We start from the raw sequence: 13,749 nt of genomic DNA, 5'->3' as shown, positions 1-13,749 counted from the left end.
CGGTTGCTGGTGCTGCCTCAGCAAATACAGTCATAAGACACAGCGCCCATAAACTGGATGGCCTTTATCTCATGGTAATGTAATTAGAGATGAGACCCGCAACTTGAATTAAAAAGAAAAAGGAGATAAAAAGACCTATGCTGTACAGCTCTCTTCATCTGTTAGATGTTGCAGATATGAAGGATTGGGCTAAGAAAATAGTCACGGTGGCTGGTGAGTGATTTATAATCACGTGATATTTAAATTGGTCAGCACTTTCGCCAGAGAGCCTGGCCTCAAACCAGGACAAACATTCATCTTGGGATGGATGGCACCAATTTGATCAGACAATACATTCAGGCCTACCATTTACTTTCTATCCATTCGCTCGCGTCACACTTACGATTGTCAACTTTCAAACAATGTAGATGCGCCAGTCAGGACCTCAGCGTGTACTGAGCAGCAACTCACTTCGCCTCTCCAATTTTGTTTGCACTCCCGTACCGCATCATGTCCTACTTTCAGAATCAGATCAACCAGTTCAGCAGCAGCGTTGTATCTGCTGCGGGTCGTCTCCCACAAGACCGACGAACGGCCGGAGGTAATCTCGCTGCCGCCGGATCCTCCTCCGTTGCTACTTCCACCACTGCACAGGCAGTTAGATCGTCGTCTACGAACGCTGTCGCAAATGGTCGCCGACACGATGCGGATACCGTCTATTCTCAACCGGCCAACACTGGCACGGGCAAGGATATCATGACCCAGGTCGTGTTCGCTATTGACCATATGAAAAGCAAGGACTACGCGCTCAAGTTCGCAGATATCCTATCTTATCTCTCGCTACAGCAACAGGGACATGACCCTGGTTACATTCAGGCACTGAAGCGTATTCTCCAGTCCCATGATAAGGTGGAATATGATCCTTCTGGCGCTAATGGTGAGGGTACCTTCCGGTTTAAGCCTCCGCATAACATCCGCTCAGCCGAGCAATTGCTTCGGAAGCTTCAGTCCCAGCCGACGGCACAGGGCATGAGTGTGCGTGAGTTACGGGAAGGGTGGCCAAATATCGTTCAGGCCATCGATAAGTTAGAGGAGGAAGGAAAACTACTTGTTACCCGAAATAAAAAGGACAACCAGCCCAAGATGGTGTGGGCGAATGACCCTTCCCTCATCCAGCATTTTGACCCCGAGTTCCGCCAGATTTGGGAGAAAATCAAGATCCCCGACCAACAGACGGTAACCGATGAGTTGGAGAAGGCTGGAATCACATCAACAAGCAAGAATAAGGTAACAAAACCAAAACCGAAGGTCGAGCATAAAAAGGTGAAGAAAGCACGGAGAAGTGGGAAGACCACGAATACACACATGGTCGGAGTGTTGAGGGATTACTCTCACCTCAAGAGATGACGAATGAATTTATAGATTTCATGATGAGTCTGTATTTTAACGACAGTTTCCCCAAAATAACTGCACCAGAAAACGTTGCGAAACCAACAACAGATGGGAATTAAAAATTAATTTCGTTTATTATCTTCTTACTGTTTGCATTACTTTGGAAAGGAGTTTAGTGTCTGTATGATGGGCTCACTTCTTTCCTTTGCCTTAGGATTGAGCTATTTTAGGTATATGTTATGCTCTCCTGGGTATTGATTTCGGTTGACGTCAGTTTTATTACTATGTACACCATCACCCAATACCAATATTAGGATTTACCAAATCACAAATCAAAAAATTATCGCACCGACTAGATGGGAGCTCTAGTTTATTGTTATTTCTATAATTATCCTTAATGCTTCAAAGGGTTAACCATTTGATATATAGTAGTCTGCATCATTGGAATTGTATTTACGTGATCAATACTAAACCAGTTCTTCTAATCCAGGCCTGGGGAGTTAGGACACCACCTGGGCATGAGCTAAACCACCCACCGCTCAATAGCCGATTCCTTCCTTTTGATAGAGATGGGTCACAAAATCCTATCAGGCACAAAACTCAATCGAATAGAGTTGTCAACGGAGTATCACGTCAGCCGTAATATGGATAAAAATGGAATGAAATAACAAAATACAAGTAAGAGCCCTCATCAAACAAGCAACGACGCTTGGTTGAAACGAAAAACTAATGCTTCCCATTCACTACCACCTTCCCTTCCAATCCCTGTACCCTTATCAAATACTTCCTCAAATCCTCAATCGTGCACACCTTCACACCCCACCTCTTCCCAAACTCCAAACATCTTTCGGCCCTCATCATGCCATTGCCCTCCATCGCCGCCACCCCTTCTACCTCCTCTCCATCCTCAACTAGTTCACAAATAACAGCTGCCTCTGGCTTTCCTACCAGTCTACAGAACTCTACCGCCGCCTCTGTATGGCCAGGTCTTTCAAGAACACCGCCGGATTTAGCTTGCAACGGTAGAATGTGTCCTGGTCGACGGAAGTGGGTAGCTTGGACATCTGGTCGGGCGAGGGTGCGGCAGGTAAGGGCCCGGTCATGCGCGGAGATCCCCGTGGTGACAGACGGATCGGTGGCATCAATGGATATTGTGTAGGCTGTGCCGTTTGGATCGGCATTTTCAAGGACCATTTGGGGCAGATTAAGATGCGTGCAGAGGGAGGCCGGGATGGGGCAGCAGATGTAGCCACTATTATTTTGGAGGGTGCTTTGGTTAGACATTTGCTGTTCTCAACTGGATCTGAGAAAGAAAATGGAATTTAGGGCAAGTCAAGGCATGAGAGAAATATGATGAGAAACATACCTGGTCCACCGTATCATGAACGCCATTTTAGCCGCAGTCATCGAGTCCGCAGCTATGATCAGGTCCCCCTCATTCTCCCTGTTTTGGGAATCCAGGACTATGATAAACTCTCCATTTCCTATATATAATGAAAATGCAGATATTAGATTCCTTTCTTTGCTTCTTTATTTCTTCTCTTTGTACTGGTTTTCATGAGTTTGACCCTGCGGAATTGAGATTGGTGACTCATGGACAAATACTATTCACAAGAAGAGAACTGGAGCTTTTCTTTCTTACCGAAGGCTTCTATCGATTCTTCAATCGTATTGAACCGCAGACTCTCATTTACTTTCGAAGGCATAAGTACAATTATGCTTCCCGTTAACAGCCAGAGTTCCAGGCAGATATTGGGACCAGTGGTGTTCAGAAAAGCCCGGTAACAGAAGATGTTACAGAACCAGGTAATTCCTCCGTTTCAAATGCGAAGTGGGAATGGGAATATGAGCGACCGTGGGAATTGCATTCGAGGTGATATATAGTAAGGATAGACACCGGCGCACCTCAAAAATGTTGATTAGTGAACAATGGAAGAACAATTAATAATTCGTGGCGCTGATTCCCGTTACATGCCGTCGCAAGGAACCTCAGAGGGGACTACTTCCTGTTGCGGGCTAGCGCGCGGCACAGAATATGCCTCGGCTGCCGGCGTGCTAGGAGAACGTCCAGCACCACAAGCGTCATCCGTAATCAGCTCGGTGGACCTGCAACCTCCTCGCGCCTTACGCCTTAAGATCTTTGGCACATGGGTAAAAGCAGGAAAATACGACAGTGCTTAAGAATTTGGAGAACTTGCCCATGTTCTTCGAACTTCCCCACAGGTATCCAGTCTCCACTATTGGAACTACCAGAAGCTTCAAACCGAATCACAATGGCATTGACGTTGAGATGAAAGTGAATTATTATATAAAAATTTGCACCTTGCCTATGAGTAACAACAGCATCTGGACAAATAATAGTAAATAAATAAGAACAAAACAAAACGAAATAATAAATGAGAGCGAAAGCAAAGTGTTCTGCTGTTTCCCTTGAAATTGCCTCTGAAATCACCAGATTGTTGTGAGATGTGAGATCCTTCTGCCAGCCAAACCAATGAGACATAACTCAATAATCGTGGCTCTGACTGCTGCATAATTATCGTCCGCTCCCTGAATGAGGATGTCGGCCATTCCGTCAACAGCGTCTAGCCTTTCATTCTAGGCTATCAGATCGTCATGTCATCCACAAATTTCTGCAAGACATCACCGATCCAGTTCTGGCAATTCCGTCCGTTAAAGTGACTTTTTGGCAGGGACCTGGGCAGCGACAGCATCAGTCTCACTGACAATTCGTTTGGTTTATACCAACTGATCGCTGCTCAATGGGTCATAGCCCTGCATTTGTTGAATGACGGAATTTTAAGGGAACCCGACGTATGGAAGGCGTCCCCAGTTCTGGCGCTTGGCACGCTGAAGAAGAATATGGCGGCATGGCGTGTGAGCTTGGTGTCGTTCAAACCCCGGCCGCGCCAGACGAAGATGCGGATTTCCGTCTCTGCCATGGCTGTTGACAAATTGGATAATAGCGAGGAAAGGATGGGCAGTGCTGGAAATATGACCGAAGCAACGAAGGATCAAGCTAAAAAGGGCTTGAGTTTAATAGCGCGAACGCAAATAATCCCTGGCTGAACAGTGAAGAATAGATAAGATGTGAGCAAGTTTATATAGACTTGCGATACCAAGGTCAAATCTGCTCACTAGGAATTAGTGCTCTCGTTTATACCACAGAAACGGGGCAACGGTGGCAGATACAATAAAGTGCCAATACGCCCGAAACAGGTTACATGTCTGTTCGTAAATTCAACGGCGCTTCGACAATTGTTCTTGGTAGAGCGCAATTCACTGAACAACTTGGGAAATGCAACTGATGAAAAGAAAGAGACTGCATTACTATACAGGGGTTCCGGCGCTTACGTCCCAAACCAAATAATTAAGGAGGTACCAGCCAACAAAGGGTCTTACTAAATTTCATCGAAGCTCAAATGCAAGATTGACCCACCAGGTGTCCCCATTAGCGAGGCATGCCGCGATCCCTGTTTCAGTCTTCATCCCAGGGTCGTCATATCTGGAATAGCATAACCTCGCTTGTGGCAAGGCGTTTCAGTCACACTGTCCCGCTATTGATAGAATTGAAAATCTGAAGATATTCGGCTCGCGACCGCGTTAGTAGCGAGTTCGGGCGGCAGGTGGAATGACAGTGCGAGGCACCACATCTTCACAAGTGGTTGGCAGAATAGTAGGGAGCCATGCAAATTCAAGGATGCTCTAACAATTATAGTAGCCTGCAAGGTCGCACCTTAAATATTACCCAATAGCATCAGAAAAAGAGAGGGAAGCAAAACACTTAATTAGCTAGGGCCGCTGGATGAATGGTCTTCCATCGGGGGTCTGGCGGCTCAAGTTTCAGAACATGCACCATGGCATGGAACTCGCGCCCGTATTAATGTGAGAGGGAAGAACGGAGATGTTTCGCATATTCAGGCATCTGCTTCTTTGAGGGAAGGTCGGTGAACATCTGTACAACATCCCAGTATTCTGGGAACCATCCAGCCCACTCCCAGTCAAGAACCGCTGCAATATCGCCATCCTCGTTAACCAAGATATTCCTGGGACTAAGATCACCATGAGCAAAATGGATCGAATGGGTATGACTGGGATATTGCTGGGCGTTCGGGGCCATAAAGTGGTTGAAATCCTTCTCGGTTTTGGATGGCCAACCCCAACGTGAATAATAACAGCCAACTCTGACTGGGGTGCCATTAACTCCCTCGATTTGCTTGCCTGTCAACTGTCGAAGTTCCTCAAGATAGTTGGCGATCTGGCAGCAAGTGGATTTTCGTTGATCCTGGGTTAAATCCATCCAGACTTTGTCCAGCGGTTTTCCGTGCACATATAATCCATGATAATGTAGAACGTATTCTGCTCCTCATCGAATTTGGTCTCGTAAATTTTTGGCACAGGAATGGTCGTGTTGGCAGCGACAAATTTCATAATATCATGGTCATCTAGACGGATGGCACGAGGAATGCCGAGAATAGAGTTTGAGATATCCTGACCGTAGCCCGCTAGAGCAATTCCGATTAGTTTCCTGGGCAACTACACCACGAAGCGACCACGAAGCAGACACGAGAAGAAAATACCTACCTTTTGGAGTGAATGGTCCATCCTACTGACACCAGCATCTCGAGATAACGGAGAGAATAAACCCTTGAAAACAATGAATGGGTTGAATGCCGAACGATTTGCTGGGGAAATAAAGAGGAGTAAGGGGCTGCTCGCGCAGTGCAGGTTCTTGAGTTTGCCAAGATTAGCCCTAAACATGGAGACGGTTACAGTTGAACGGGCAGTTAACGAGACCATAAGACGGCTGGCTCCACTGCCCCTGGCCAGGTGAGCTTATTCACCACCCTTATTTTTAGCTGCTCTGCGATAAACTGCGCTGATAACAACTGCGAATTTCAAATTCGATCACATGTGATCTGGTTTCATTCTCTTTTGATATGATTTTAGCTGACATTTAGCAGTTCAAAAAAAACCTAAAAAGAGCCAATTTTTAAGAAATAAGTAAAGCGTAAAATAACTACTAGTATGCAAGGCGAATTTTTAATATAACTAATGATTTAATAAGTCGCGCAAAGGAACGCGCATACACATGGCGGGGCTGCGACCTTTATCATGAGCCCAATATCATGCACCAATAGGTAGACTAACTTGAATGGCAGGAGACAAAACCGTACATACATTTCCAATTTATAATAAGCTTGGATTATGCAGTATTACATCTATAAGACAAAGGGTATATATTATGAATAGCAAGGGACTCTAAAAATCCTTATCCCCCTATCACGAAATATTATCCTTTATCTTAACCAAACAGAAATAGGGATCAAAAGGTATATGACGCACGTTCTCATACTCCCATTCCGAGATCTCCCATCCCATCCAAGTAAGTTCTTGCTAGTTCGCTCTTGGCGATCGAGAAGCAGCCTCCGTATCTATATCCAACTTACGCTCCTCCTCACGGCTTGCAGATTCCATTTGCTCTTCGTAGATCTCAGCTTCATTATCCCAATCCTGGCGGGCCTTATTTGAGAAGTGTAGACGACCAATCCTGTCTCCCGTCCATATGAGGAGCTCGTCATCCAGCACATAATTGTATCCGGTGGGCAGAATTTTGCGAACTATATCAGAGACACCGGCCGCAGATTCATCAACCCACCTGTAGGATTCCGAATCATGTAAGCTGGGCGGAATTGAGTGCGTTAGGCCTAGCCGGCGTCTGCGATATTTAGTATTTTTGGTCAAATTCCACCGTCGTACTTCAGTTCGGCCGTCCCGTTCGACCCATTTGATGTACCCATTTGCGTCAGTGAAGACGAGACGGGTGCCATGGGTTGCCACGGACAAAAGTTTTGAATACGGTTCGCTCTGCCGATTCAGGCATATTCCATCCCTTACAAACAATAAGCGGTCCTACGTTCTATAATCTCCAAGATTCGCAGGGGTGGAGATCGAGAACATATCAAGAGATCCGTGTCCTTTGTACTCTCCAGCCGCAACGATAGTGTGGTTATTTTGTAACTCGGGGTGGGTAATGGAGTATGGTCGAGGACACGTTGGGATAGCTGCCAAGCTACATATCCGTGCACCTGAGTGTGCAGTGCTCAGTAAGCTAGACAGGTTGCGACGGTCATATAGCAGAATCGCAGAAAAGCGTCCGGCAAGTACAATTGAGTTTATATTCGGCAGCGGGGAGTGCAGTATCGAGAGTGGAACGGGCTGAAACAAAGATACGTATCTACCGTTATCTGGAGACATGGGACAACATAGCCTGGTATCTGGTCCCGGGCCGCGGAATCTTGGGTCATAGAGGTTGAGATTCCGTGTAGTTCCCACAGTCAACGGGGCTGAATATTCGGTTTCCTGGGAAAGAGCGAATATCGACCACGGGTATTTTTGTTGCGATATTACCTGCAACGTGGATAGATCAACTTCATTCAAAATGTTCCCGACCGCGATATAAGCAGTTTGGAGGAATGAATCGACGCTCATACATTCCCCGATGCTAATGAAGTCGAGGTTCGTTGGTTTGGACGAGAAGGCCGCATCTGCTCGTCGTGATGAATCCGTGGTAAGGCTGCCCCGTACACTAGTCCCTACAATTTTCCCTCTTGCATCTCGTTTACTCAGACTCGACCGGTTAAGGTCCCACAGACAGAGGGTTCCGTCATCCAGGGGGGCAATTACCTTATCTGAACCTCCATAACGGTTGTCTTTCATAAGGCCCATCCCTTTGATTTCGTGTTGAATAATCGCATCATCCTCATCTCGGACCGCAGTTGTATACGGCTCTTGCAACCAATGAACTGATATTGGCGCATTCCGAGCGATGTATTCCGAATACCAGTCGATTTGCTCCCCCTGGTAAGACGGATCCCATTGACTGGCGGAGGTCGCGAGGGGGATGGTCCGTTTGTTGTGGGAGCTGTCTGAATCCGTATGCAAGGCCTTTGATGATTTAGCAATATTGCCAGCTTGAATCTGGTCCGTCAGCAATACATCCAGAACACCGCTTGTGGTGTTGGTGTTGGGCCTCAGGTTATGCAAAGTATTGCAACCTTGTAATTTATTTAAATGGTTAGCGGCCTCATAGGAGTGGTGGCGCCATATTGAATTATCGCGACATATGTCAGAAAGTCGCCTGGAGACACACTGGAGGGCAGATAGTTCGTATGGGCCGATATCTACGACGATGGGTCAGCTCCAATGTTGACAGTTTGCCGAAGCTGTTAAGGTGAGCCTACACTCAAGTATCCGGGAGACAAGCTCCACTGGTAACTTCTCCATGGATCAACATATGTAGCAATGTAAGAAATAAGGACAACAGCAGGAGATACATTGCTGGTAAATCCAGGCCCAAATTCAAGATTCCCCTCAATGCAGCTTTAGATTCAGAGCAAGGAAGATCCATATAGCTGGTCGGTTTGGTAGACCATGTGACTGACCATTAAAGCGCAATCTGTGGGACGTCTAAGTGGTTGTATTATTTAGCATGTTGGCACCTGAGGCAAACATACCTATATTTGCGGTGCGCTAGTCAGTTGATCCATTTCATCCTCCCCTTGTTTGATATCCTCTTGATCTCTTCTTGACCGAGAATCAGGGTTTCCACCTGGTTTTTGTAAAGATTTTTGCACCATTCTGTCCATTCTTATCCGAATATTCATTCATTCGATTCAAGTATTCATCCTGTTCTCTCAAATATTCCATCATTTGTATCATGGTATTATCAGTCGTTGGGCCCGTGGTAGGCTCATATTCAATATCATCATTGCTCGAGTTCTAGGAGGCGTTCTCCCCCTTAAATCAATCAATTTTTAATATCTTTCCACCGCAATCAAAGCTGTTGGCCTTCGTCAGGATCCTTCTGCTGATCAGCGTAGCAGCTCGCGAGACGTTAGATACCTCAGGTAAACAGTGGAAGGTGGAATATATATATATGTATATAACTATATATTTAATTTTTAATAAAAAAACCAGCAATCAGGGCTATGACCTAGGCAGCTGTGGCATATATGTGCGGTGCGTTAGTCCGTAACAGGTAGCCTAGGACCAACAATGGATGGATAATGGCTGAAAGGCATGTATCTGATATGTAAATATAGATGGCATTATTATCATCAAAATCATGAGAAATCCAACATGTAGGTCCTTGCTCTCGCGATTCCAACGTACATGATCATTACAACGATATGTATATCCAGAACATCACCCTACGTATCAGGTTTAAACACAACATCTTTGCAAAGAATAGCTACTTTCTTGAAGAACCGTCTCCATTCCAAAGGATCGCCCTTTACTTTAACGAACTCAACCTCCACATGCCCCTCTGTGATGCTTTCAATAATAATATTGCCATGGAGGGGGCACTTCCTGTCATCCTGGGTCCGTATCCGGATGAGTGTCGAATCGGCAGAATCAGACGATGTTGGGGATGCTGGCACATGCAGAAGCTGAAGCGCTTCACAAACGCGTGGGACTAGTAATCCAAGAGGCCATGCCGAAGCGAATCGGGTGAGGCGAGACGCGGGAACTATATCATGGAAGTTCACTGCGTTCTGCGTTCGGCTGAGAGGGACGGATGGGGTGGCAGAGAATTGAGACATCGACGGGTCTTGAGATAAACGTTCGGTGAGGAGCATAACATGATTTGTATCCATTGACTTGGGTTGGGAGAACGCAGATTGTGATGTTAGCCTGGGGGGTCCATCCCAATCCAGCGTATCATCGACTGGATGTTCGGGTTGAGTGGATGCAAATTTAAACTTCATCGATGACTCTGGTTCATCTATCTCCATGGCACCGGTATCTGTAGTGGTGGGCTGAGGCTGAGAAGAAAGGGATAGAGGGTCTCTATTGAAATCAATATGTAATGATTCGAGCATGGTCGTAGCTAGATTTATAGGATTGGATAACCTGTTATCTGCAGACATATAAGGATTCGTTCTCGTAAACCAAGGGTGTCTGCGGATGTCATCCATGGAGAACCTGTTCGATGCATCGACCTTCATCATTCCCCGAAGAAGAGACAGTGCAGCCGTCGGCAGTCGTTCCCAAAGCTCATCTGATGGCTTGGCGTTTGTTTTCACATACTCGACAAATTCGTAGCTATCATCTGTTGGGCTATCCCAGGGAGTATTGCCAACAAGGAGGACAAAGAGGACCACTCCACAAGACCAGATATCCACAACATCAGCTCTGTAACCTTGTCCCTTGGACTTACCTCTGTTACTGCACTTAATGACCTCGGGTGCGATGTAGGGCGGGCTTCCACAGAGGGTTGTGCTCAGCTTCGTCTCTCCACGGTACTCATAGAGTGTGGCAAGCCCAAAATCAGCTATTTTCAAGTTCCCGTTTGCGGACAGAAGAATGTTTTCAGGTTTAATATCCCGATGGGCAACTCCCTTGGAATGCATATATCCAACTGCATTTACCAGCTGGCAGAAGTAGACGTGCGCCACATCCTCCCCCACTCCCTCGTCAGCCTCGATCTTGTCAAACAAATCGCCCCCTTCCGCTAACTCCATGGCTATCCACCGCCAACAATCATCTTCACCCGTCTCATGGAAGTAGATGATGTTGTTGTGGCGTCCAATGTGTTTATGCAGAGCAACCTCCATCTGGAGTTGTTTGCTAGTAATACGTCCATGTCGAGCTGCGTAATCTTTGTGTATGAATTTAACCGCAAATACCGGCGAGTCGCTCTGAAGTGGACAAGCTCTTTTGATGCTACGAGCGAGGAGAGAAATCGATATCAGCTTCTTTGGCTTCTCCCCAGATAAAACATCAAAGCAGGGAATATGATATATCAATTTACCATGCGTAGGCTCCCTGTCCAATAGTTTTTGACACTATGCGAAACGGTAGGTCGTTCGGAAGAGGGGCTAATTGAGAATGCTTCATCAGGACGCTTTGACCACAATAAAGCTTTCAAATCATCACGGAGAAGAATGTAGCAGCGATCAGACCACCCATCAAGACAGGCCAAGGCCAGACTAGATTCAGGGTGTTGGTGCGACACGGCACAGGGTCGCGGTCTCTTCCAAATTATCGATTGGCGGCGCAGCAGTTGTCGAACATTCGAACGCTGGGCTTATCAGCTGAACTGAATAATAATACGTGGAGACCTGTAGTGGCTGGTTGGAAAAAACCACGAATCTGACGCGAGAAAGAGTGTTTTAGCCCCAGCATGTTGGGCGACGCGCCGGTGGCTAGAATTGAATGATTTGCATTCTGGGGCCTTTCCTGCAGTGGAGCGATAAGGGCAATCGCCAGCCAATCGATGGGAGTTGGTTGCCCTGGTAAACAAACACTCGGAGCCCCAGCCAAGTTAGTGCTACTGCGATACAACCGACACAACAACTTCTTCCACACCCCCAGTTTCTTGTCTTTCCTGCCAGCATTCCTTGCTTCTTCTTCACTGTCGTAAGGTGATTGTGAATCTTGTGAGAGCGACATATAACCCCCTCCCCCTGTTCTTGGCCCCATTTCAGATCATCAAGCACCGCCCCCACTGCTCAACCGGCATCGACAATCAACAAGAGCTCGTAAACTGTACTATTGTTGCCATTGTCACTTTCGTTTGAATAAATAAGATAACCACTCGACAAGTGCGAAACCATGGACTACAATGTGGAAGATACCCAAAACTCTGGCCCGGATTCTGCAGTGACGCTGGAGAATTCGAAACTGGGCATTGGTGCTACAAGAACTGATAATACTCAAAAGGTTACCAAACGGTGCGTTTTTATATTCAACGGAAAAAGCCAAAAAACTTTTTTTTTACCTATAAGCACACGGGAAAGGTGGTGCGTCAGGGTGACGGCCAAGCAGATCATTATTGCTTTTTGTTTGCTGTCCCTCTGTCTGGCCTTCACCCGAACTGCTGGGAATCCCTATTCTTCCCAAGGGAGCCATGCTAACACCGTTTGATTCGTGGATTACAGGCTACAGAGTGAATTGATGCAGCTGATGATGTCTCCGTCACCTGGTATATCTGCCTTCCCAGATGCTGACGGCAATTTACTGTCGTGGACTGCCACAATCAGTGGACCAACAGAGACGCCCTATGAGGGCCTCACCTTCAAGCTCTCCTTTGCCTTCCCTTCAAACTACCCTTATGCGCCTCCTACAGTCCTCTTCAAGACCCCTGTTTACCATCCAAATGTCGATTTTTCCGGTCGAATCTGTCTCGATATTTTGAAGGACAAGTGGAGTGCGGTTTACAACGTTCAGAGCGTGTTGTTGAGCTTGCAAAGCTTGCTCGGGGAGCCAAACAAGTCAGTTTTATTTTACCCTTTCATTTCATTTTGCTATCTACGCCGCTGTATAGCCTGTATGGTTTTGGGGAATCTTACTGACCGAGTGTTCTGTCATTTAGTGCAAGCCCTTTGAACGGCCAAGCTGCAGAGCTTTGGGATAATAACCCAGAGGAATATAAGCGGCATGTTCTCGCACGACATCGGGATATTGAAGCTGGTGAATAGAAGACTCAGGCCATTGGCATTCAGCAGTTGTTTATGAAGGGCAAATCAGGATGCATCGCGTTTCTTTGGTTGGAGTTGCATGAAAATAAGCCACCAGCGCTTGTTTTGGAAGGTTAAAATCATAGCCCCTGTGGTTACTTTCTACCTTCACCATGGAGTTCAGAAGGGTTTTGTTGCTTTCATTTCTTTTTTCCTCTCTCAATTTACTTCCCCCCTGCCTTCCGATATCCCCTCCGAAACCTCTCCCCCCCCCCCCCCCCCCTTTTTTTTTTTTTCTTTCCAAGCACGAGTGGGCCACTGCAACTTGGATGGAGTACGAAGTTGTGGTTGCTGGAAGACTGCGACAAACAGTTTTGTCCTTTCTGTTTTACTTTTCTCATTCGTCTTGTTCTCTCTCAGCATTTTTCCCTCTCTCATGTCAAACAGTCTCTATCTTCCAAACTTGCCAACTCCTTTAGGAAATTTGGATCCATTTCCCGCTCTTCCTTTTGACTAGGCACCGGATTTTTACTTGGGAACGTGAATGAAGTATTGTTGGCGAAATTGAACAACAGTGTTCATGTATGACTTTATCCTTAAGCCAAAGAACAGTGTTATCATTATTCTGTACTCTGCCTCTCGAAACATGTGTGTCCTTGCTGGGCCCCTCAGATAGCTACTCTTACCTTCGCCTCATCCATATGAGACGACGGTTCCTGCAACACACATCGTTTAATGTAGGTACGCCTTTGCTGCACGTGGAGGGGATATTGGATAGCATATCTCAAACTGCTCTGCTTGAGAGGCTGAGGTGACTGCATATTGACTTCCAACGATATACTCGTCCTTACCTCATGTATCTACCCCATGCCGGCAAGGGAGATGCAACCCTATCGACATTATTAGCAACTCT

General features: G+C 46.5%; 5 protein-coding genes across 5 annotated transcripts; 2 read left to right on the top strand and 3 right to left on the bottom strand.

The window, feature by feature from the left end:
* Positions 1–489: 489 nt before the first annotated feature.
* Positions 490–1,386, top strand: HCAG_05207 (conserved hypothetical protein; the record flags this gene model as incomplete). Its single annotated transcript, XM_001539690.1, has 1 exon — positions 490–1,386. One exon carries the CDS (start codon positions 490–492, stop codon positions 1,384–1,386), a length of 897 nt encoding a protein of 298 aa, XP_001539740.1.
* Positions 1,387–2,097: 711 nt separating this feature from the next.
* HCAG_05206 (3,4-dihydroxy-2-butanone 4-phosphate synthase) lies at positions 2,098–3,077 on the bottom strand (the record flags this gene model as incomplete). The annotated part of the gene is made up of 3 exons (XM_001539689.1): positions 2,098–2,623; positions 2,738–2,855; positions 3,014–3,077. The coding sequence occupies 3 exons, from the start codon at positions 3,075–3,077 to the stop codon at positions 2,098–2,100; spliced, it is 708 nt and encodes a 235-aa protein (XP_001539739.1).
* A 2,174-nt stretch (positions 3,078–5,251) lies between these two features.
* HCAG_05205 (predicted protein) lies at positions 5,252–8,819 on the bottom strand (the record flags this gene model as incomplete). The annotated part of the gene is made up of 8 exons (XM_001539688.1): positions 5,252–5,629; positions 5,770–5,876; positions 5,982–6,193; positions 6,553–6,571; positions 6,822–7,030; positions 7,289–8,429; positions 8,525–8,555; positions 8,817–8,819. The coding sequence occupies 8 exons, from the start codon at positions 8,817–8,819 to the stop codon at positions 5,252–5,254; spliced, it is 2,100 nt and encodes a 699-aa protein (XP_001539738.1).
* A 1,414-nt stretch (positions 8,820–10,233) lies between these two features.
* HCAG_05204 (conserved hypothetical protein) lies at positions 10,234–10,898 on the bottom strand (the record flags this gene model as incomplete). Its single annotated transcript, XM_001539687.1, has 3 exons — positions 10,234–10,287; positions 10,377–10,537; positions 10,595–10,898. The coding sequence occupies 3 exons, from the start codon at positions 10,896–10,898 to the stop codon at positions 10,234–10,236; spliced, it is 519 nt and encodes a 172-aa protein (XP_001539737.1).
* A 1,093-nt stretch (positions 10,899–11,991) lies between these two features.
* HCAG_05203 (ubiquitin-conjugating enzyme E2-20 kDa) lies at positions 11,992–12,857 on the top strand (the record flags this gene model as incomplete). Its single annotated transcript, XM_001539686.1, has 3 exons — positions 11,992–12,110; positions 12,318–12,650; positions 12,752–12,857. 3 exons carry the CDS (start codon positions 11,992–11,994, stop codon positions 12,855–12,857), a joined length of 558 nt encoding a protein of 185 aa, XP_001539736.1.
* Positions 12,858–13,749: the final 892 nt, after the last annotated feature.

Source organism: Histoplasma capsulatum, genomic scaffold (assembly GCF_000149585.1).
Source record: "Histoplasma capsulatum NAm1 scaffold_5 genomic scaffold, whole genome shotgun sequence".
Taxonomy (NCBI): domain Eukaryota; kingdom Fungi; phylum Ascomycota; class Eurotiomycetes; order Onygenales; family Ajellomycetaceae; genus Histoplasma; species Histoplasma mississippiense.
The sequence above is the reverse complement of the archived record's forward strand: the minus strand, read 5'-3'. Positions and strand labels throughout refer to the sequence as shown.